This window comes from Gallinula chloropus (assembly GCF_964237585.1).
Source record: "Gallinula chloropus genome assembly, chromosome: 2".
Classification (NCBI taxonomy): Eukaryota; Metazoa; Chordata; class Aves; order Gruiformes; family Rallidae; genus Gallinula; species Gallinula chloropus.
In genome coordinates, this window is record NC_140086.1 from 43,597,565 (window position 1) to 43,619,613 (window position 22,049).

Genomic DNA, 22,049 nt, shown 5'->3' on the forward strand with positions numbered 1-22,049 from the left:
AGAGTTCAAGCAGACAGCATCCCAGGAAAGAGTGAAACTCAGTCCAAGGGTTAAGTTTTCCTGTGGACAGGGCATGTTCCCAGTTTTCCTGTCTGTGGATGAAGAAAGCATCTTGAGAACTGAAGAAAAGATGAGCCAGTAAAATATGAAGACCTTTGAGTAGAAGCACAATCCTCATGTTATCCCTGAGAATTTTCTTTTTTTTAACATTTGGAGTGAGATATGTTGTGTGGGAAGAAAGAATAGTCTTTTGAGCAGAGAGAAAACCTGAGACATTACATTATATGAGCTTTCCATGGCCTTGCCTGCCTGACCTCAGTGATCAGAGGATTCTGTAAATCATTAAGCCCAGTTAATGCACCTTCAGGAAATTTGCTTTCACACGAAATTCCAAAACTAAGCAGAAGAATTTGTTCTAATAAAGCAATAAATAAATATCTGCCTTTTAAAGGACCATAACCACACAGCTCACATTTTCTCATTGCTCAGTGTTTGGGGTTGTCAGTACAGCTTGCACAACTTAAGGTGCCTGAGAGAAAGAGGTGGTTCATTACAGTAGTATTCGAAGGAAATATTCATTTCCCAGATGACTATTCAAGTGATCCTGTGAAATTCCATTGTGCTTTTGGCTTGATATTTTCAAAAGCAAATTTATCATCTTTTGAGCGGCCAGTCCTGCAAGATTAACCTGGAAAGCTTATGTTTCTTTCTCCATCATCATATTCAGAAGACCATATTCATGCCTTAGGCTTGTCACACATCATCTCATGTAATTCATATAATTACATGCAAGTAAGACAGCAAGTAATGCAAGTAATGAGCAAGTAACTGAGCCTCAACTAAAACCTTCATGAACGGGTCTTTTGCAGATACAACTGCAAGTAGTTCATCTTATTCTTACAAAACATGTACTCTGAGGTGTCCTTTTGGTGTATGGTGGACATATACTTTCTCTGTTGACACCTACAGATCTTAGCCTGAGGAAATCTGCTCTGATCAGGGTAGTCTTTGTATAGACAATTTTAGCATAGAATCATGTTTTAAAGACAATGCCAGTTCAGAGACCTGCTGTGAGTTGTGTTTTCTGATTGTTAACCCAAATAGGACTTGATGTTTGGAAACTCTGTAACAATGCCCATCTTTATCCATAATGTTCATAGCCTACCACAAGAAAACTGGAATAACTGCTAGTGAGTAATGGTAGGTGATTGCTGCTGCTGTGGAGGAGGAGCCTGTTGCCTTACTTTCTTAACAAGAAAAGGATGTTCAAAAGTGATGCATGAGTGTCACTCTTGATCTTACACAGCTGTAAAGAACACATCCTGTTCACCCCAGTTCTATTTACTTGCTATTCAATTACCTGCTGGAATTATGTTAAAACATTAGCAGGTTGCTGAAAGCCTTAAATCATTGTCTCATTAGAGTTTGACAAAAATAATAAAAACTTTTCCCTTAAATGTATTAAATTTTGCACTATTATCTTTTCTGCTGCTTAAAGCAGTATTTTATGAAGAAGTTTTCTAGTTCATAGACCAGTAAGCTATGAATAAGTAAATATTCTCACCCAACAATCAGCTAAGACAAGCTTGATAGGTACATGGATCTAATTGTAACTATATAAACTATTATGCAATATATATAAAAAAGATTTTTTAGATTAGTTTTCATGTCCTCAGATTATTAGTCTTGTTGATTACTTTAGTAACCTTGAGAACACAATGCTGGCCTGAAAAATACAGTTGTTTCTGTAACAAGAGACATGGGAATGGAAGGAGTTTTACATTGGTGGGGTTTTTTTTTTATAAATATGCTTTGCAAATTCTTTGCACAACAAACCTCACCAATATGTAAACAGGGCTCTAGCTACTGTGTTTGTCCACAGCTAGAGCTACAGATGAACACAGTGTAGTTGTGTGATGACAGGAACAGCTGACTCATTAGTAGAGAGCAGTGAAAGGTAATTAACCCTGGGAAAAGTACAGCTGCCATGCGAGCTGTTCCTTTCTGTAGGATCTGATTAGAAATTAGTGTTAAACCACTGATTCTTTAAAAAAATGTCATTGATAATTCACTTTCTCTCTCAGGTGTGGCCCCTAAGAGGGGCCTAGGATGGAACTAGTGCACAAAAGGTCTTCTATCTAAAAAGGCCTTTTCTGAGAGAAGTACACACCTGTTTGCCTACTTCTGGACTTTACTTAACCATGAATATTGTCTCAGCTTTGATTGTTTTGAGGACACCCTCCAAGTCTGTAGGCAGTGCAGAGAATGCATTGTCAAAATGATTTAAGGTAGAACATTGTTGTTTGCCGTAACAGCACCTTTAGTAAGGCTGATTATTTACAAGTCGCAGCTACTACTTCTTGTATCAGGACGTACTTCTGATGCAAAATGATGCAGACCTCTTCAAAAGAAAACAAAAAACTGTCTCCTGGGTAGGTGAGCACAGACTACGAAAAAAGGCTTGCGCCCTGAGCATGAAAGCCACCCTCCAGCCCACCCCTTTTCCTTCATATCTTGGCATTTGAAGTGCCAGCAGAAGAGGCAGAACCCATGATTCAATGTGACATCCAAACAACAAGCCAGCCTATTACATATATATTCAGACACCTGATACAGGCGTACTTATCAAGAATGACATAACTGTCAACTAAAATGGGAAAATTTCATTAATTTGCTATTGGAATTTCTAAACTGCTGTTTATTATTTACAGCTGTCATATCCAAAATAGTTTTTAATCATCGTACTTAGTAAGATCTTCTGGCCAGCACTGTATCTTTGTATACCTGTCTGATTAATACCAAGTGTATGGGAGAGCTTTCACATGCAAATAGCATGTATTATTGAGGCCCACCAGAGTGTTGTGGTTGTTTTCAATGGAGCCAGGCTTACACTAGGGAGTCTGAAGGGTAACTGCTTAAAGTGATAAAGTTTGTAAGACATGTCTACTTAGGCTGATATTTTTCAACTTGCTTGAGTCAAATTTGCAGCAATAGGATGAATAGGATTATTTTAGGAATATAAAGTAATATTACAAAGATATCTTTCTGTAGTGTTATTTTTAACTCAGTATTGTTTAGTGGTACAGTGAGCCATTTTCTTAGTGCACATCTAATGTGCTTACATTGAAAGAAACGTTTTTTTTTAAACTTTTTGTCAGTGAAATACAGTGCTTGCTGGGTACAATATTTGAAGTTAACATTACCACAAACACGTGTATATGTATAAGCACACATCCATTTTTATATAAATAGACATATATTAGATAGATATAAATTAGATACAGATATAGCTATAGATATATACACCTTATTGACATTTCAACATTGAGAGCAAAAATAAAGCAAAAATAGTCAAACAAAATGATTGAAGATATTTTCTAGGAGAAAGTTTCTCTTTACAGCAAAACAAGAGAAACAGATTTTTAAGGTAAAGTCCTGACATGCCAAGAGTACAGTTAGTTCTAGATTGCCTAATATGTTAAGAGAAAACAGAAATACATTTTAAATTATTTTGCCATTCATCATGCATTACTTAGTACCCATTCTTCTCAGAACTGTCCTATTTTGTTTGGGTTTTTTGTTTTTTGGGGTTTTTTTTAGTAAAAAGGCTTGAAGAGAAAGAGGAAACTTTTTTTTTTCTTGGAAATCCCAAGTAATAACATACTCTTGAAGTATCAGGTTGAGTTTCAGAGGAAGTGAAACCATGAGCAGGCTATTAAATTGATGAACACATGAGCATGAAAATAATATTCACTACCTTAAAGCATGGTTAGAAATGCACAAAAGCACTTCACAGCACTCTACATCGTTACCCTCATTTAGCTGAAAGGTTAAGAGACTTCCTGGGGGCCACAGAACAGATCAGTGGCAGAGACAGGAACAGAGTTCCAGAATCCAGTTTTTCCAAATTATTTGCTCTGTCATGTTGCCTTGAGTTTGTGTCTATGACAGAAGACTGCTGTCATTTTATCAGTCCACTCTAGACTCATAAAAGGCTTCGAAAAAGACAATTAAAACTGCCACCTCTGGTGCCACTGGCCTCAATATAACTTTGGATAGACGAAACACTTTTTCCCTTGCTCCATGTACCTGATGCAAACTTTTGCTGAGCAAAATCTTTTCAGATAAGAAGTATATCCAGTGCTCATTTTACATGCACATATCGCTATCTGACAAATATTAACAATTTTTTTCCTCCTATTCTTTATGAGTCTGATTTTCAAGGTGGTATTTTTGTTCTCTGGTTTTTTCCTGTTCTCTTCAGACTGTGCCCAGGATCTTCAGGGCAGTTCAGCAGTGCAAGCAAGCCTCATTGTCTTTAGCAGTTAGGGTCATTACAAGTCTTTTAGATGGTGGCAGACTGTTCTTCACTTAGCACTCTTGAAGTTAATGAACATATGTGATTTGCATGTTGAGGGAAGGCACACTTCTTCCTTTGTGTGACTTTCCCTTTCTTAGGACATGTCTGTCATGCTTAATGAAGAGAGCTTGTTGTTCAGAAAGGGGAGGATGAATGCATAGGACAGCAGAATGGTGGTTATATTTCTTTTTTATAAAAATAGTTTGTATTTTTAGGTTCATTGTTCCTTTTGACTCCATGTCAGACAACATTCAATGAGCTAATTAGCCATGGATTTTGGCCAGCATAAGAATTGTGATGTCCTAATTTTGGCTATTAAATCAGTTCCCAAAATTTTGGTTGAAACAGTCAGAAATAATAGTGAAGGAATATAGTAACCTAGATTAAGCCTGTAAGTATTTGAGAAGTGACCACTTTTACTGAACCTAATCAGGTCCTGCACTTTTGTAGAAGTTCAATGAAACCATAATAGCACCCCCATAAAATTGCCCTTCAAACTCATTGATTCCTAACTAGCTTGCTGGAAACTGTGTAAGGTATAGGGACTGTAACAGTGATGGCTAAACACCAGGCATGTAACAATACCAGAGCCAGACCAGAATCTTTCTGATGTTGAAGGAAGTACAGAACAGAGTAATTAAACCCACACAGTTTCACTGCTCTTAGTTATACTGATCTGTGTGCTCAGACATCTTCCGCTGGCCTCAAGCCTTCAACAGCTTAAGCACCCCTTCGATGAGCATGGCACAGTCATCTTTTGCTGAAATCAGTACCCGTCCCCCCACACAGCACCTCACAACAGAGATGAGTCCATGCAGGAAAAGTCATCCAGGCTGAAAAAGAGTAAACATGTTTTAAAAGAAAACAAACCCTGTGTTCCAGAGTCAATGACACATGCTCTTTGAACTTTCTTTTAAAATTGCTCTGAAATCATAAGGTTGTTATGGTGTGGTTTTACTCAAAATAATGCATATCATTGTAACACAAGCCTTGAAGTTAAGTGGCTACTTTAATGAAACATAGTTACCATAGTTACAGCAGAAGAACAGAGAATAACTTTTAGTTCTTTTGAAGCTATGAATTAGTTTAAAAAGAGGAAAAGGAATAAACAAGCATGCAGAAGTTTATTATTCAGTGTTTCATGCCTGATCAACTCCAAAAAAGAAAAACTCTCCCCAGACTAGGGCATTAACATTTTCCAGCTGAAATCTATAATTGCCCATCAAAAAAACACAAAATCACATTTCAACTCTTCAGTATGTCTGTTTCTGTGGTTATTTTCCCTCACTCAGAGAAGAAACAGATTTTTCCTAAGTTCTGCTTTCAGCATTTTGTTAATAATTGACATTTTACAGCATCATGGTTGCTAAAAAAAAAAAAAAAAAAAAAAATAATAATGTCCTAAAGGCAATATTACATTGATTGCTAAACACAACTCATGAAATCTATGGTCTAGCTCCATTATTCATTATAAACACTATCTTAAGGCTGATGAGAGGGAAATGAGAATTTATCACAGTGAAGATGTCTTCTAGGACCAGCTTCATTGTTTTTCAGTTTAGCATTGAGATGTTCTCTATCCCTGAAGTGTTAATGGAGGTCACGGCTGTTGCTCTCCTTTACTGTGTCAAAGCAAAGGAGTTCCTACATAGTTGACTATTGAGAAACAAAATGATGTTCTTTCCAGTATATCACCTTCAGCTTATGAGCCTCTAGAGCAGCAGTGATTAACAGGACTTTTACAAAGTTTCTGTGTAGTTACAAGGACAGCTTCAATCTTCTGTCATTTTTTTGCATTAGCTATGATTATGCTTTTACCACCAAAATGCATTTATTTTAAAGGTAACAATACAGACTCAGAGAATAGCTTATGTTTCATCTATATTTATCAGCACTCACTGTACATTTGTGTCTTCATTACCAGGAAATATTAAGGGACATTGTGCCATCTATTCCTGTTTACAGTTTATTATGCAGAGATAGGAAACACTTAGCATGTAAAATGAATGTAGAAATTATTCCTGGATAGAAACACGGACATTTCCCACTCGTTGGCTCTTTCTCCTCCATCACCGGATCAGAGTGTAATTGTCAGTAATCAGGCCTGCTTGCTGCTGATAAAACCACTCTGAATGCTAGCAGCCTTCTTTGTGTGATGACTCAATTATTCCAGAAGTGCCTCATCAAATCTGCCCCATCAGCTGGGCTAATAAATAAGGAGAAGAAACTGGCCCCCCAAAGCAAATTATAAATCCATTTGCATTAACCATTTCGCTGGTCCATGATCTAGGCAGAAATAAGCATGGCAGATTGTGTTAAGCTTATTTGAATATGTTTATAATGTTTACAGCATGCAACCTTTTTCTTTTTTTTTTTTTTTTTTCACAAGGTGTTGGAATTATTGGTCATGAATAGCATCTAAATGCAGTTATGTTAATTACAGCAAAGCCTCAGGCATCTTTGAGGGATAGTTTGTTGCTTAAATCAGGTGAAAGTTAAACCCTTCTGCTAGGCAAAATGTGATCTTGCACATGGCATTCGAATTACTGCTGTTTTTAAAAGAGATGATGAGTGCAAGGGATCTGTATTTACAGGTACTGGAAGGACAACTGCCTGTGTTACAAGGCTGTCTCGTACCGGTAATGTGACCTCCTGATCATCTCAGGATAAAACTAAGTAAAATAAAGTTTAGCCTTATAGCTGGGAAATAAACTGCAATAGTCAAAGCAACAATAATTCTGTTTCCTGTGTACTCAGCACTTAGTAAGTCAAGTGTGAAGGAAGAGGGGTACTCTGCCCCAAGGAAATTTCTTTCTAAAGCCCACATTATATAAAAATGATGTTTCCCATTAGACTCCTTCAGATTTCCAAGGCTGCCCATGTATACCACAGTGAGGGTGCTAAAGTGATGCATCAGAAAGCCAAATGAAATTAGTTCGTTTACTTATGTCCTGAAAATCAAACATGCACTTAAGAGTCTCACTGAGGTGACCCAAAATTTGTGCAGAACTTTATGTGCAAAGTTTTATACTTCATCCTGCAAAGATCTGACTGCAGTCAAGAACTCAATATGTCTTAACTCACTTGTAATGACGTATTTTGCTTTCACTTTTTTTTTCTCAAATGTGAAATATGTTACAGTATTTTATCTTGAGAACAATAAATCACTGTCACTGTAGAAACACAAAAAATGTTCAAGGATCACAATGGTGAGCACATCAGATTTTGTTTCCTAAGCTGTTACTTCCATTCTGAATTAACAAATCACAAACTGTTGTGATAATTCATTTTCATATTTGCAATATATCAACTAGTGATGTGGTAAATGAGACAAAATCAAATTCATCTGTTGGAAATGATATCCATTATGCTCAAAAAAAGTTCTTAAGGGTCTTTTATAGACGTAGTATAGTCTTGTGTAGTGTATTTCTGACAAAGAAAACCTCAGACTTCTGGTGATGTAATTTTTAACTGCAGAATATGTCTTTTCTCATTATTAAATCTCAAGGAACTCTCTACTAATCTGACCTGAATGAGTGCACTTTTACCCATAGACAATGGGTCAACAGGAATGGTTTCTTGAAGGGATTTGTCACACGCATCTGACGTTGCGGATCAGGGCCCAAACGGTGATTCACATCAGTATCCTGGTATGACACATGGATCTCAGTGGGATGGCACTTCAGAGTCAGTACAAAATCATGTTGCACTGGAAATGGCTATAAACCAAAGAATGAATTGCAAAGGTTCCAGGTGACTTCACTGAACCATTACACTGACAAATCAAGCAACTCATTTATTCCATCTTTGTGGGTTTATAAAGTTTGTGATTCTAGTTGATTTGAGGTGGAGGTTTTCTTTGTAGGGAGACAAACTTCACCTTCAGGATTAAAAAATTCTGTTCAGACACATAGGGATCTGAAGTGTGGGCACAATTTGCTGTCTGTAAATCCTTTTGCAAACAAATGAGCTAATGCACGCTATGAATATGTTAGGCCAAATGAAGATACATGTGGACTGAAGGGGAATGATACTACCAAAAAGCCTTGGTTGACAAAGAAGTGAGTCCTATGTGATTTCCGTCAACATCAGTCTTAGTATCAAAGCTGCCTGTAACCAGGATAGATGTTCTTTATGGGCTCTTGAAGCTGAGAACTTAATTTTCCCAGTTGGCATTGCAGGCTTTTACCTGCACCTCCTGCAATGCCTTAAAATTTGGCCCATGAGTAATTTTAGAATTCATAAAATATACTAAAGTTTTTATCAATGTCTTATTGTAGAAGACCTTGATGTTATTGTAAAATCGGCACTAACTCTTGTTTGCTACCTGAAGTATCAAATCCCAGCACTTATATTTCTTCTTGGAGTGTGGACAGGGATGACACATAGTTTATATTCCATTAGGGGTACGTCATATCCCATGACACAGCATAATCCTACACACCCTGTTTATAACATGACAGATGCATGACATTGTATTGGACTTTTTTATGAAACACCATATCTTCAAACGTGGGTACTCACCCACGAATCAGCTGTATGGCAGCCAGCACCCTGTTATGTGAAAGAAATAGAAAATGGCATAGTTAAACTTATTAACTGATAACTTCTGTTGTGATTCAGCACAGAAGGGGGGCTTAGGGGTTGTGCTTTATATAAAGTCTTGCTTTTGTCCTGCTGCAGCACCCTCTCCTTTGCAAAGATAGCTGATGATGTTGCATGCAAGGCAGATGGGAGTAAAAGAGCAAATGGCACTGTTGCATCTAGTATTCCAGTACGATTTCAAACTCACCCCACCTCAGCCCCAGCCCAGCCCAGATTCCTTGTCTTAAAAGGAGGATTTTCAATGCATTACCTTATTATGTAAAGTCAAATGTGAAAAGTTTTGTATATTTTCCTGTCCTTTGTGCACTTTTCCAAGTGGATCTCAGCTGTGCTGTCTTAACTCCCGGTCCCTTAGGATGAGAGAGACAGCAGATGGGGTTAGGGCAGAGGGCTGATGCTTCTGACAGCAAACGGCCTGGTTGTTGAGTGGAAGCTGTGAGCGTCAGGAAGCTCCTTTTCCCCAGAGAACCAACTAACCACTGAAGAAAGTTGAAAATGAGCCCTTTGAGAAACGCTATTAAAAGTAGTAAAAAATTGCAATTGTGCAGATGATGTGCTGCTGTGTGGTTATTCGAATGCTAATGAGTTTGACATTAGGGAACTCAAAGGGTTTACAGCTACTCCCTTATGTGATTTTGTTCTTTATTGGCAATCTTTGAGAAAATAAATGAAAAATATATTGCTAATAAATACATAACATGATAGGAATTTAGACAAAAAGCTGCAAAGTTTTAGGCTTTAAAAAGACTCACCGTTGTAGCTGTTCTCAGAGATCTTTTGTTTTATGTTAGTGTGTTTTGAACAAAGAGGAAGAGGCAGGTAGAAAGATTTGACTCCTGTTGTTTTGTTGTTGTGGTTTTTAGGTTGTTTTTTTCATGAATGTTGAAATAGAGTAATGGGGGGAGAGGCCTTTGAGGATAAACAACATCTTTTTACAGCAACATATTGGCTAGAAAACTGCTTTAAAAATCTTGTCTTTATTGGGCTGTTCTGTTCTGGGTTTTGTCCCATCTTTATCATGCTGCATCTGTTGTCTGTTTTCTATTTAATAAAAACTTATTTATTTTAGTTAAAAGTTATTGATGGGATGCAACTAATATTCTATCTATTGGGACTCAAGCAGAAATTAGTCACTTGGTAAACTAGCTTACCCAAGAATGGGGTTAGAATGAGCCTTTCCAACTTCAGAAATGTAACATTACAAATTTTACTGGCAAAGCTTCATTAGATATCTTTAAATGGATAGTTGAAGTTTCTCCTTCAAGTTCTAAAAGTTTATCTGCAAACTTAGTTATAAGTGTCTTATGTTGAATGAATAGACCTATTTTACTTATTATACTGCATATTATTTGAAAAGGACCTTGGAAGTTGTAAATGATAGTAAATTTTTTGTATTTTGGTCACTAGAATAACTGCTCTCAGCCAGATTTTCCCAGGTTGAAAGTGCTTACAACTTCAAGTGTTCGAACGGTTTGGGAACTCATCATTTCTGACTACAGGGCCCTCAGTATTGTACACTCATATCTGAACTTCTGCAGCTCTTTTTCTTTCACTGTTACTGTTGATTTATCTGGAGTTTCCTCACAGAAATGAATAAAAATTGAACAGAGAGAAACGTCAAGTATTCCCTTCAGTTTGCTTATAGTGAGAACATTATCAGCCTGCCAAACTTTAATCTCTGATACTCAAAATAAGAAAAAAAATAAAACTGAGAGATTTTCTGCTATTAAATTTTTTTAGAATGCTTCTCATTTATTTGATACGATGTACTGAACTGTCCTACTCACTACAAAGGGGTTCTGTTACAGTAAAAACATTTGACTAAGGATTTCTACCTACAGAAACTGTGGATTTTTGTCTGTGCAAGAAGAAAAACTTTTCTCAGAGCAGGTCTATTTCATAAGGTATCAGAAAGAGTATTAAAAATATGAAGAAAATACCATAACAAAAGAAAAATTGACTTTATTTCTATCTTTTAGAAGCACACTTGATGCCTCTACATCTTTGAAAAACTGCTTGCAAGAAAGAAACACACCAAGATTATTCTCACATTTCATTTAAAGCATCCTCTTTCATCTATATTTTATTTAGTGTAGCAGGTTTGGGGTTTTTGGTTGTTTAAGGTGATGGGTGTTGGCGGTTGTTTTGGTAGGAGTTTTTTTCAGAGAATGAATTTCAGGATTATCTATTAAATTAGGCAAGGCATTTTGGGCTGAGTGACAAATTTGGTCCTTTGGAATCTGCACATATTTACACCTGGAAACACAAAAAAGGTGGGATAATTTATTTACAAGAATGTATCGAAGTTGATATATTTCTCTATATTAGTGCTAGAATCTGCTATGATTTCATGTGTTGTGTCTCATGCACATAACATCTACTTTTTTAAAATTAGCAGTCTTCATCAGTCAGGTATAACCATATTGAACAACTGAAAGAGATAAAAAACTTTGTAAATACATCAAGGTTCTAGATTTAAAGTTTTAGAACTACATTACATACAGACATAAACACAACTGTATTTGAATCTATATGACTCCAGGGGTGAGAATATGTAATGCACTGCTTAAATTTAATCTGTGAGTGGCATCTTATTTGTGAATCACTTTTTGGTGTATCATTCGTATTGAGATTTTTAACTATATATCAGGTGAGATAAAAACTTTGTTGTATTTGTAAAAGATATCAGGCTGTAAATGCAATTTTTTCTTTTTAAATGTTGACACTTTCTTTCTTCCTTCTAATATATATTGTATTTAATACATAATAGCCCAGGAAATAATGTCAAGGCATTGAATTTTGTCCAAAATACAAGTCCAGGACAAAAAGCCTCCAGAAAGTAGGATCACACATCAGCTTGTGTTGAGCTGCATTTCAGCATCGTAGACTATATAATTTTTCTCTACATTTAAAAAGCTAGCAGTTGCCCCTTAATTTCATAAAGCTGTGACTCTGCCCTCTAAAGCCTTGGTAAAGCAGACTAATAGAAATACTTGGCACACGTTGGTTACCTAAGGGAATAATAGAACTATTTGCTGTAGTCGTTTGGCAAAAGGACATAAACATATGGCTTTGGTTTATATTCAGCACTGCCAGTTGTGCAAAGTTGCATGGATGAAGTATACAACAGCAGTGACAACTCAGAAATCAGAAGTGAGAATCAAAATAAATCATCCTCATTACAAAGCTATTCAAGCTTGCCTCTGATTTAAGGTTTATTTTGTCGCTGCATATTTTCAAGTGGTGACTTAAATATAAAAAACATCGACTTCTCAGAAATATGTATACCATTCAACCATACTATGAAATGCCAAAAGTATTGATGATTTATATGTGTTGCAAACATACTTTAAAGTTTGAATTCAGTAGATGTACTTACTTCTTTTAATTTCTGAGAAACTAATACATCTGAACTAATTACTTTCACATTATTCAATTTTGTCCTAGAGAAGTCAATAATAATATTGCATAACCAAAGAAAAAAATTAAAAAATTAAAGAGATGACTCCTTGGTTAAGAATAATCAAGATCAGAAAACAAAGCATATTTTCACTAGTATTCTTTAAGAACACATGCAAGAAAATTTATCGTAGTACAAGTAACATTCCTGAAAATTTTGTCCTCATATTTTTGACTTTTTTACTGACAGTAATCAGAATATAAAAACTTTTTCTAGAAGTTGCTATGCGTGTACTTTGCATTTTCTTTTCACCCTGTAATTCTCACCATCAGTCTCCCATTAATACTTCATATTAAAAAAAGCTGTTGGTAGGTTTCAGAAAGATGCAGTCAGCACAAATATATAGACAGATAACCAAACAGTGGTCAGTAATTTGGGACGGGCGATGGATAATCCTCTTGTTCTCAGATTTATTTTTTAAAACATTTTTCTTTATTACAAAATTCCCTTTTATGTATTAGATTCTTAAATGAGTTACTGAAAAGAAACCTTGAAATATGAGTACCAAAAGCACTGAAAAGCTTGCTCTCAGGGTATTACTTAGTACAGGAAGGGGCACACTCAATTTCGTGTCACCCTGAGACACAGTGCGACATAGACATATCTGTAGTGCTTAGTAGTGCTACAAGTATTTGTAGTCTGATTTCAACTGAAGTTTGTAGCTTGTGTTTGAGTTTTGAGGATGTGTGCCTTAAAAATCATTAAGGTTTTTTTTCTTGGTTAATTTTATTAGCCACAGATGTGTGTGTTGCCTCTATACAAGCCAAAGTAGTTTACAAATTAAAAATAGTACCGCAAAGCCATTATTTTTCAGACCTTTCAAAATCAGCTAAGGTTTGTCATAAAGAAGTTGTTTGCCAGGTTTGATTTTGAAAATCACATGTAACTTTTAGTTGGAAAATCACATGGAAATGTCAACTTTTACACCCATTACCTCTAGATAAACTGATGATTTCTTTTCCTCTGGGTAGTTACATGAAAAAAACCCCAAACTGCCACTCCAGGAGTGTGAAACCAACTCCAGGAAAGTCATGCTTGCACCAAGACTAAAGTAGAGATTAGGAAGTGCACGGCTCTTATTTTAGCTCTTTTCAGGAGGTGCACTTCATTATTACCTATCAGCAGCAGCGGCTTCCCCAAGTCGTATCAAAGTTATGTGCTTTAAAAATATCTTACCAACATAGAAACATCAATTTAGTTTCTGAAATTCAGAATTAAAAATGTGCAAGCACACTGAAATATTATTTTTGCTATCATTATTATTATTACTGTTATTATCATTTACTGCACATGCCCTATTTTCAGCCGTTAGTCATATTCTTGGATCCCATTATAATATCAGTACATGCACATGTGCACAGATAGACTCCAGGCATACAAAAAACCAAATGCAGAGCCAAATCCTGATTCTCTTACTCAGGGAAGTATTTCCAGGTGCTGCTCTTGAGTCTGCTGACCTCACTGGGATATTGCAAACAGAAGAACTAACATTTGGTTTCTCCAGCCTGGAATACTGAATTTTGCTCAGAAAGTTTGATTACTTTTATTCCAACAGTAAATTTATCTGGAGAAACATGAATAACTGCATAGCAAGTTATTCCAGCTTCAGCTAAGCAGAATTTGTACTATCGTCAGTGACTCCAGTCAGTTTTCTGGGGGTCTACTTACTTGACTTACCCTTAAGTCGCAACCAATATTGGAGGAAATATGGAGGGAAGGTAATATTGAAATTCCTGAAGTCAGACAGAAAACATTCATAAACTTAGCGAGATTTGTTGGAACATGCTGTTAGAAAATAATTCAACACTGATGTCCTCAGTAAAATTTAAAATCACAGAAATATAGCATAACTGAAGAAACCCTAAGGCAAGTATTTATTTCTTAGCCTGATTAGCCTGATTTGGGACTGCAAAGCTGCCACCTTTCTGTCACTGTGCTACAGACTGTGTATCTCCCACTCATCCCTTTTGAATAATTTAGCTAGTTTCAACTAATTTGGAAAAGAAAATGTTTAGATGGGTTAAAAAACCATCAAGTCAGAGACTCTAGTTATAAAACACAAAAATAAAGTAGAATTAATTCCACTATTTACTTGTCATTAGTTCTGTGAAGCTTGCCTTTAAAAAAATATGGGACTGAACTGCCAATAAAATTTTCCTGGGAAATACTTAACTATTATCTTGATCATTCTGATGGATAAAAAAATCAGTTGTGAGACATTACATGAGAATTTTTTTGCAGACATGACCATTCTATTTATCTCTTATGGCTTATTGCCTCAAGACAAGATATGTTCTGGATTGGAGGTCTGACCATCCCCAGCTTGAAGCACCTTCCGGAATCCATCCAATCTTTACAGTACACAGCAGTAATAAGATATGTCTCTCAAAGTAACACCTTGATAACAATTACCTCTAAAAACTTTGGATAGAATTTCACCGATTCCATGGATGATTTAAAAGTTTGAATACTTTTTGCTCACCATCTGTGACTGTCATTTCATGTAAAACATTCACCATCTAGAAAAAACTCTGAGGTGACAAACTTTGTTCACTTTTTTTCAGTATCAGTCTCTGAAAGAACTATCAAACCCTAAAGATACTGTGTTTAAATGTTGGGCCTGAGGCACACTTACAAGGTTTCCCAGTTTTACTCAGTTACTTTTGAATTTTCAAGTTAATACATGTGACTTCCTGTAAGTTAAGGTCTTCCTTATGCAACACAAACATGATGATTATTTTAATACGTGATATGCGCCAGGATAAATAGTCCCATAAATTTTAGTTTTAAGCCGATTAAATGTTTCTCATCGTTTCAAATTATTTCAAGGAAAGAAAATCAATAGAAAAATCACCTGCATTGATTTTATTGTTGGTTTTCACTCATTGTGCAGTTTTTAAATATTCATCACAATGCAACACACAATTTAGAGCAAAGTAACTGCTGTTCACTTGAAGCAGTGGACACTTTTTGTTTCATAATTAAAAGAGCAGCACTGTGATTGGTGTGGTATTTATTATGAAATGATGACAAAGGAGTACCAGTGGTTTTAATAGTTTTAGCTTACAGGAGCTGTTGTTAATTTTGTCTGTAGAGTTGCAGGTGAAATAATGCACAGTGGATAAATAGTCTATATTGGTTTAACTGAACATAATATATAGTGTGTTCTGGAGTTGTTTGTCTCAATAGACTATAGTAATCAAAAGTAATGAACCTATTATGTGCAGGACCTTGGAGAGCATAGAATGGCAGTAAAAGTGTGGCACATAAAAGGTTTATTAAAGGAAATTAAAGTCCATCATTGCCACACCTGCTCCCCTATTATAAGTCTATGGCAGGTCAGTGCCTTCAATCACAACTCAGCATCAGAGAACAGAGCCATGTTTCCCATTACCATTGCAGTCACATTGCAAAAACTCGTTCTCCAGGTTTTAAGGATAGTAACAAGTAAAGGCTGCCATCAGCCCCACTACGTAAACACAAGCCACTTATGTTGCTTCCCTGCTAATAATCTACATCAGATGTAAATTTAAACAGAGAAAAGATATCATTGTCTGGCTTTGAGATGCATTTGAATTAATTTATACTTTCATTTCAGATATCGCTAACCTGTGTTCTAGAATTAGGCTTCTTCAGGTACACGAATACCATTTTCAGATGCTTATGTTCTCTCTTGCAAATAAGTATTTTGATTCCAGTCGCTGTATATTGAGTATAAACAACAAAAAGGGAAAAAAAGCCAAACCCAGGAAATTAGAGAAATTATTTTTCTCTTCTAGAAAGGCTAGGTTTATTCTTTTTCTTTCTTAGGTGAATTTTGTCATATTCTGCATGTTCTTTCTGATAAGACCTTCAAAACATCTCAATTATCTGAGTCATACAAAAGCTAAAAATAAAGCATCCTCAGATCTTCAAACTCTATAAATGGAAAAAGGCACAAACAGTGCCTTTGCTTCAGTGGGGCAAATCAGTTCGGCTGATCTCAGAAAGGAAGAGTGAAATAATAGGTTCTTCTGATGACATTGGTTTTTATCTTGTGGCCTTCTGCAGGGAAAGATGTCGGGCACAGGCAACTTCTGGTATCCACATAATTACCTATTAATGCAATTATATAAATCAGATGCTGGTGTCTGCATTTATTCATGTGTATTGGTCTGAGAATCATGTGGGAGTTGCTTTGTCTACAGATCATCACCAATTTGCAAAATGGGAACCTGAGGTTCAAAGAAAAGATAGATAGTGAGATACTGCCACCGTGTACCCTCGTATTTTGCCTAGGCAAAAAAATATTACTTAGGGAGATTCTTACTTACATAAAAAATTAAGAGTTACTTTTAGAAAGAAGAGGAGCTTGCCTCCCTGGACACAGCCATAATTACGCTGTTGTACAATCTGCAGTATGTCACTGCAGCTCTCCACACCAGAACATGAAATCTTAATCCCTTTGAATTTCAGGGGTCTGTAATAAAATCCATGGATTGAAAACCTGCCCCTACAATTATGGGTCTGGGCCAGATCCAAGACCAGAAGGTGCGTATTTTCAGAGCTGGTTTAGATGTAGCCAAAAAGTGTCATGAGAACAGCTGATCTTGAAAGGTGTCTCTTAGTTTAGTTATTTTACAGGAGTAACTGACTTTTTTTGGAGGGTTGGATCTTGGATTGGGGGGGGGGGGGGGGGAATGTTGATGGTGTGTGTTTTTTTCAGTGTGAAATGCAAACCTGGACACTAAATTTCTGCCTCCCCTCCCCCTCCTCCAACTCATACAAATCTGTAATTGTCTCTGACCAAAAGTTCTGTAAAAAGTAACTGGTTAAGTGGTGAGGTATTTCAAAACTGTACATGTGCAATTATGCACATTCAAGCAAGAAAGTTTCACATTTCAAGGAAGAAGTTGTCAGAAACGTAGGTTCCAAACACATCTGTTAAGTTACACTTCAGTTACAATAATGTAGAGTGCCTGTAAGCACTGTGGCTTTCTGGGACCTTTTCTTCCAGGAGGTGGATGCACTCATACAGCACTGCTTTTTCTAACCTTATGCCTTCAGCTAACACCTGTAGAGCTTGCCATTAAACCTTACGGAGTCTCTCATAACCATCACTTTATTAAACAAATCTGTATCATTAAAGGTATCTCCTAGGTATTTACTAGATATTCACAGATGGCTTTTTATCTCTTTGACAAGATTAATAAGGCATGATTATTCTTCTTTCTATTACTGTCTAGCATTTGGAAATGGGGGTGGGGGGAAGCATTTGAGATTTTTTTTCTCAATGGCAAAAAGAATGAATTAAAGACTTTGTGTTAATATTACAGATGGATGCAGATGGGGAAAATAAAAAGCTGCGCACACGCTCAAAAGGAACCAAGGGTGAGTTAGCAAGCATGTTCCATGACCCTGTGCCCTGCACACCATGAAATATGATAGTTCCTGTGCACAGTCCCTAATGTGCAGTAAGAGAGTGTGTAGCTTCCTTAGGGCTGCTTTTTTAATCAAGGCGGGACACAGACTGCTGGCATTAAGAGGCATGCTGTCATTAGCTATGGTTTAAAGAAAAGCAGAAAAAAATCTACTGTATGCTACTTTCCTTGAGCTATTTCTCAAAGAAAATGTTATCCTTTTCATTATGCAAATAATGATTTTCCATAGTGACTAGAGCTGGACCGTATTGAATGGATGCTTTCAAAATAAGGTACAAAACTTTGTCTCAGCCAACTGAATGTTTTTTTTCTGTCTATTGCCATTAATTATCTGTAAATTAGTGCGTAAATTTACTTTAATCAAAAGGTGCAGGTGTATGTGGCAGAGAAGAAGCCTGGGCTTTATTGAAGTGCGGGTTGGTGCTCGTGTTTCATTTTGCAAAGTTATGACATAGTTGTATGTCCCAGCTATTCCTCTCTTTTTGTAAAGAACAGATGGAAATGCAGTGCTGAGAGATAAACAGGCCCTTAATGATCTCAACATCTGGAAAACATGATTGACTAGCAATACAGCCCTTCCAGGAAAATAACTTTTTATTTTAATTCATAACACTTTTTGTGACTCTTGATAACAAGTGAAAAATTGAGATACGTAAAAATAAATGTCAAAGTTTTGCCTGCCTGCACTGTGAGCATTTTTACTGATGACTGCTTTCAAAGGTGCAAAACACCCATCCTTCACTCTGATTTTGATGTGAATTGTGCACTCTCAGGATTGTGCAAAACCAGACTGGTTTGATTCATTGTCCCAACCCAGTAGTTACGGATTGTTAATATTATGCCTTCGGCTGCAAGTTGTGTTCAGAATGAAAAACTAAAGAGTTGTTTGGCTTAGTTCTCTAGTTTCAAATAGCCAAAGAGGTGAAAAGTGCTAGACTCCACTTGAAAAGACAGAGGAAGGGGGTGGGACTGCCACAAAATGCCTGCAGACAAGGGGGTAAAAGCAGACAAGCCTTTCTAAAAAAACATAAATATTGCCGTATCAAATCTCTGATGTGTCCTTCAGTAATGTTCTATGCAATTAATGTATAAATTAATTATTTATTATAAATAAATTCATATCTGCTTCAAAAGTACCAGAATAAGTGACATGAACAATGTTATTGAATAGGGAAGTTATTGACACCTTAGCATTGGAGATGTCTTTTCTGCTGGACTGGACTGTGACTTAAAAAGGTCTGACTGGTTCAGCAGTCCTTAAGTGCATTTAATATGGGATTCAAACTCTTTTCACCCAAAAAGCTAATACACTTTTAAATTTATAGTTTTTCTTTCTCTACATTTTTTATACACATGCACACACATCTATAGGAATTAATAGATCAGGAACATTTTCCCAGAAGTGGAAACAACAAAAGATGCTTATGCAATATGACTAGTAGAAGAACCACCTGTTGGCTTTGTCAATATGCTGTATATCCTTGTGTGGGCAGGTATTTGTAAACACAAGCCTTTGTCATTCGCAAATTGAGTTAAAATTCAAAAAAAGCAGAGATTTTTCATTCTATTTTAAATAAAACCAAGTCCCTTCTCTTTTTTCTTAATTTTTTTCTTATTATTTTTCTTATTGTTCCACTGAATGTCATACTTCAGGTTTGATGCATCCTAAAATAACAGTGAGAATTATATGTTCAGTTAATGTTTGCCACTAGTAGCTGCAATCTTGCGGCTAGCATGAAATAATCACCTGTGCTTTGATAGCTGCTCCTCTGCCATCACAGATAGGCAGGTGCAAGGTTGCAGAAAGCACAAGTCTAGAAATATAAACTAATTCATTCTTTCCTGCTTTTATTAACAGTTCAAGTGGACTCTATAGCTCAAGAGCTCAGGTAAGAACTCACGTTGTTTATTTTTTCAGCTTTATTTTCTGATTATATTGATACATTCAGACCACTAGTCTTGCGTAAAATAAAATATCTAGCAAATGATGCATTATGTAGAGATTTAGCATAGATCTGACACAGGATACTTGATGCTGATTCACTCCAGAAATAGACCAAAAAGAAAGGAAAAATGTTAGCATTAATTATGAAAGCATAGTCAAAAGTAATGCAAAGTGCTCAGAATCCTGGTATGCTGCCTTTGTCTTCAGCCTGTGTTAGGATACACAACCAGATGTAGTTTCAGATCAGTCTTCAGTCATCTTTTTCCTGTAATAGATATTATTCTGGTTTAATGTCTGAACAACATGAGAGTTATTAACCTTTCTAAGATTTTGTTAGATTGAGTATATAAAACTTACAGTCTCTGTATACTCCTGTGGATTCTAAGTGCACTAATGGTTCATTCTTCCTTGAGTACTTGCTGAGGTTCCACATTTTATGGAAGTAGCAGTCAGTACTTTCCATATTTGCATATGGAATGCCAGTCCATTCAAACCCATATATTCTGCAGGGATTTTCCAGATCACCAATAATTTAGCAAAATTTTAACATTACTACAGTAATCCTACTAATGTCTACATCAACTCCTAAAAAGTGGTTAAAAAAAACCCTGGTTCCTAAAAAGTGGCTTAGAACAAATCCTGGAAAGACCAGTATATTATTCAGTTCCAAATCTTCAAAGAAGAACATGTGCCATCAAATTCAAGTTTTCCTGGAACAAGTTAATTTTTCATGTCCCTCAAGGAAAGTATTTACAGGTAGTTGCAAATTCATAGAGTTATTAATGACAATTAGAATGCACTACAGCTGTAATATAAATACTAAAAATGTTTTTGCAAAACTTCCAAATAGTTTTCCTTACATTAATTTTGCCTACGCTCACTTTTCATCACATGCTACTGAGCTGCATTCTTAACCACAGCAGGAATCCGAAATACATGATTGTGTGTTCATCCACCTAGGGAACAGAAACATCTCCATGTGATTTATTGAATCAATAAAAATGCCATTCTTAAGACTGGACATAACATACTTACAAGAAGTTATTTGCAGTGAAAACAAACAGTATTTTAAGCTTTTGTTTTATAATAAAACTGAGGGAATTATAAGCTTCTTCTAGATATTCCATAAAGAGAAATGGAGGTTTAACTTTTGGAAAATTATTCATGGTGAGTCACTCATTCAGCTCTACTACGAACCTCATTTTTCTGTATGGCTTCAGTTTCCTGAGATTTAGTGCTTCTCCTTTTTCCTCTGTGCATCCCTAATTTATGCACCAGAAGGATGCATTAATCCGAAGAGGCAGTCATCCAAAAATGAGGATGGTCCATGTGTTCCTAAGAGAAAAATGTTTGAAAAATAGAGGATGTGCAAGTTTCTGCAACATCAGGGAAGCTGTTATTTATGCGTTATCAATTACTATAGCTTTTCTCTAGCAATTTTGCGTTTCCCTGTGAAATCCATACTGCCTTAGGAACTACTGTGTAATGTATTAGTCTCTCTTGTCAGGTGTGGACTACCTTCATGAAGAATTACATTTCGGTTTAAAACAGTGAGCTAAACAGTCAACAAAGCTATTGTCCATTCTTAACTTGTTATTTGTAATTTTTAAAATTTAACAAATTTCATATTGGGTATCTCCACAGTCAAGTGGCTTTCCTGGCAGATAAGTCAAGTGATCAAATTTATTTGTATATGATAAACTAGAGGAAAAGAAGTGGGGGCTTCCTTTTGGAGATGTAGCCTACAAACTGCATTCTGATTTCTCATATCCATATTATTGTGGAAAAACTATTGAACATCCCTGAAGAATTAAAGACTGAAATAGTCTGTTTTGTTCCCTGGACACAGATATTGGAACCACTGTCTTTTTTGACCAAGGTTCTAAATGCTGTGTGGCTGACAAATTTAAATCCATGCTTAATTAATTTCCCCTTCTCCCCTGGCTTATCCTATCTGACAAAGCACTTTTGCACTCCTTATTGAGTTTCTGTTACAAAGTGCCTTGGGATACTTCTACATGAAAGGCACTACATAAGCTTACATGCTCATATTGTATTATTATTAGTTTCATAACATTGATTGGTTCTAGAGCATTTGTTAGCCTTTTCTTATTCTGCAAGTTGTGTTTCACAAAAGTAGAGAATGAAATAAATGGAAAGAAAAACAAAGAGCTGCAATCACCAGTTAGATTCAATAATGCATCAAATTTTCTATCTTCCAAATATCAGGTGTTTCATTCTTCCTTAATAGAATTCAAT

At 36.1% G+C, this 22,049-nt stretch overlaps 1 protein-coding gene across 2 annotated transcripts in view; it reads left to right on the forward strand.

Annotated features, from left to right (window-relative positions):
- ST18 (ST18 C2H2C-type zinc finger transcription factor) overlaps nt 1–22,049 on the forward strand; it is a gene marked incomplete at both ends in the record, with an annotated part of 93,563 nt that overhangs the window by 9,510 nt on the left and 62,004 nt on the right. Inside the window, 3 exons of one of the 2 annotated variants that reach the window (XM_084279741.1) lie at nt 11,136–11,238; nt 17,741–17,795; nt 19,704–19,734. In XM_084279741.1, coding sequence (XP_084135867.1) covers nt 17,741–17,795; nt 19,704–19,734 — 86 coding nt within the window. Of the gene's footprint in view, nt 1–11,135; nt 11,239–17,740; nt 17,796–19,703; nt 19,735–22,049 lie in introns of those variants that run through there. The other variant, XM_084279740.1, reaches the window with a different exon arrangement.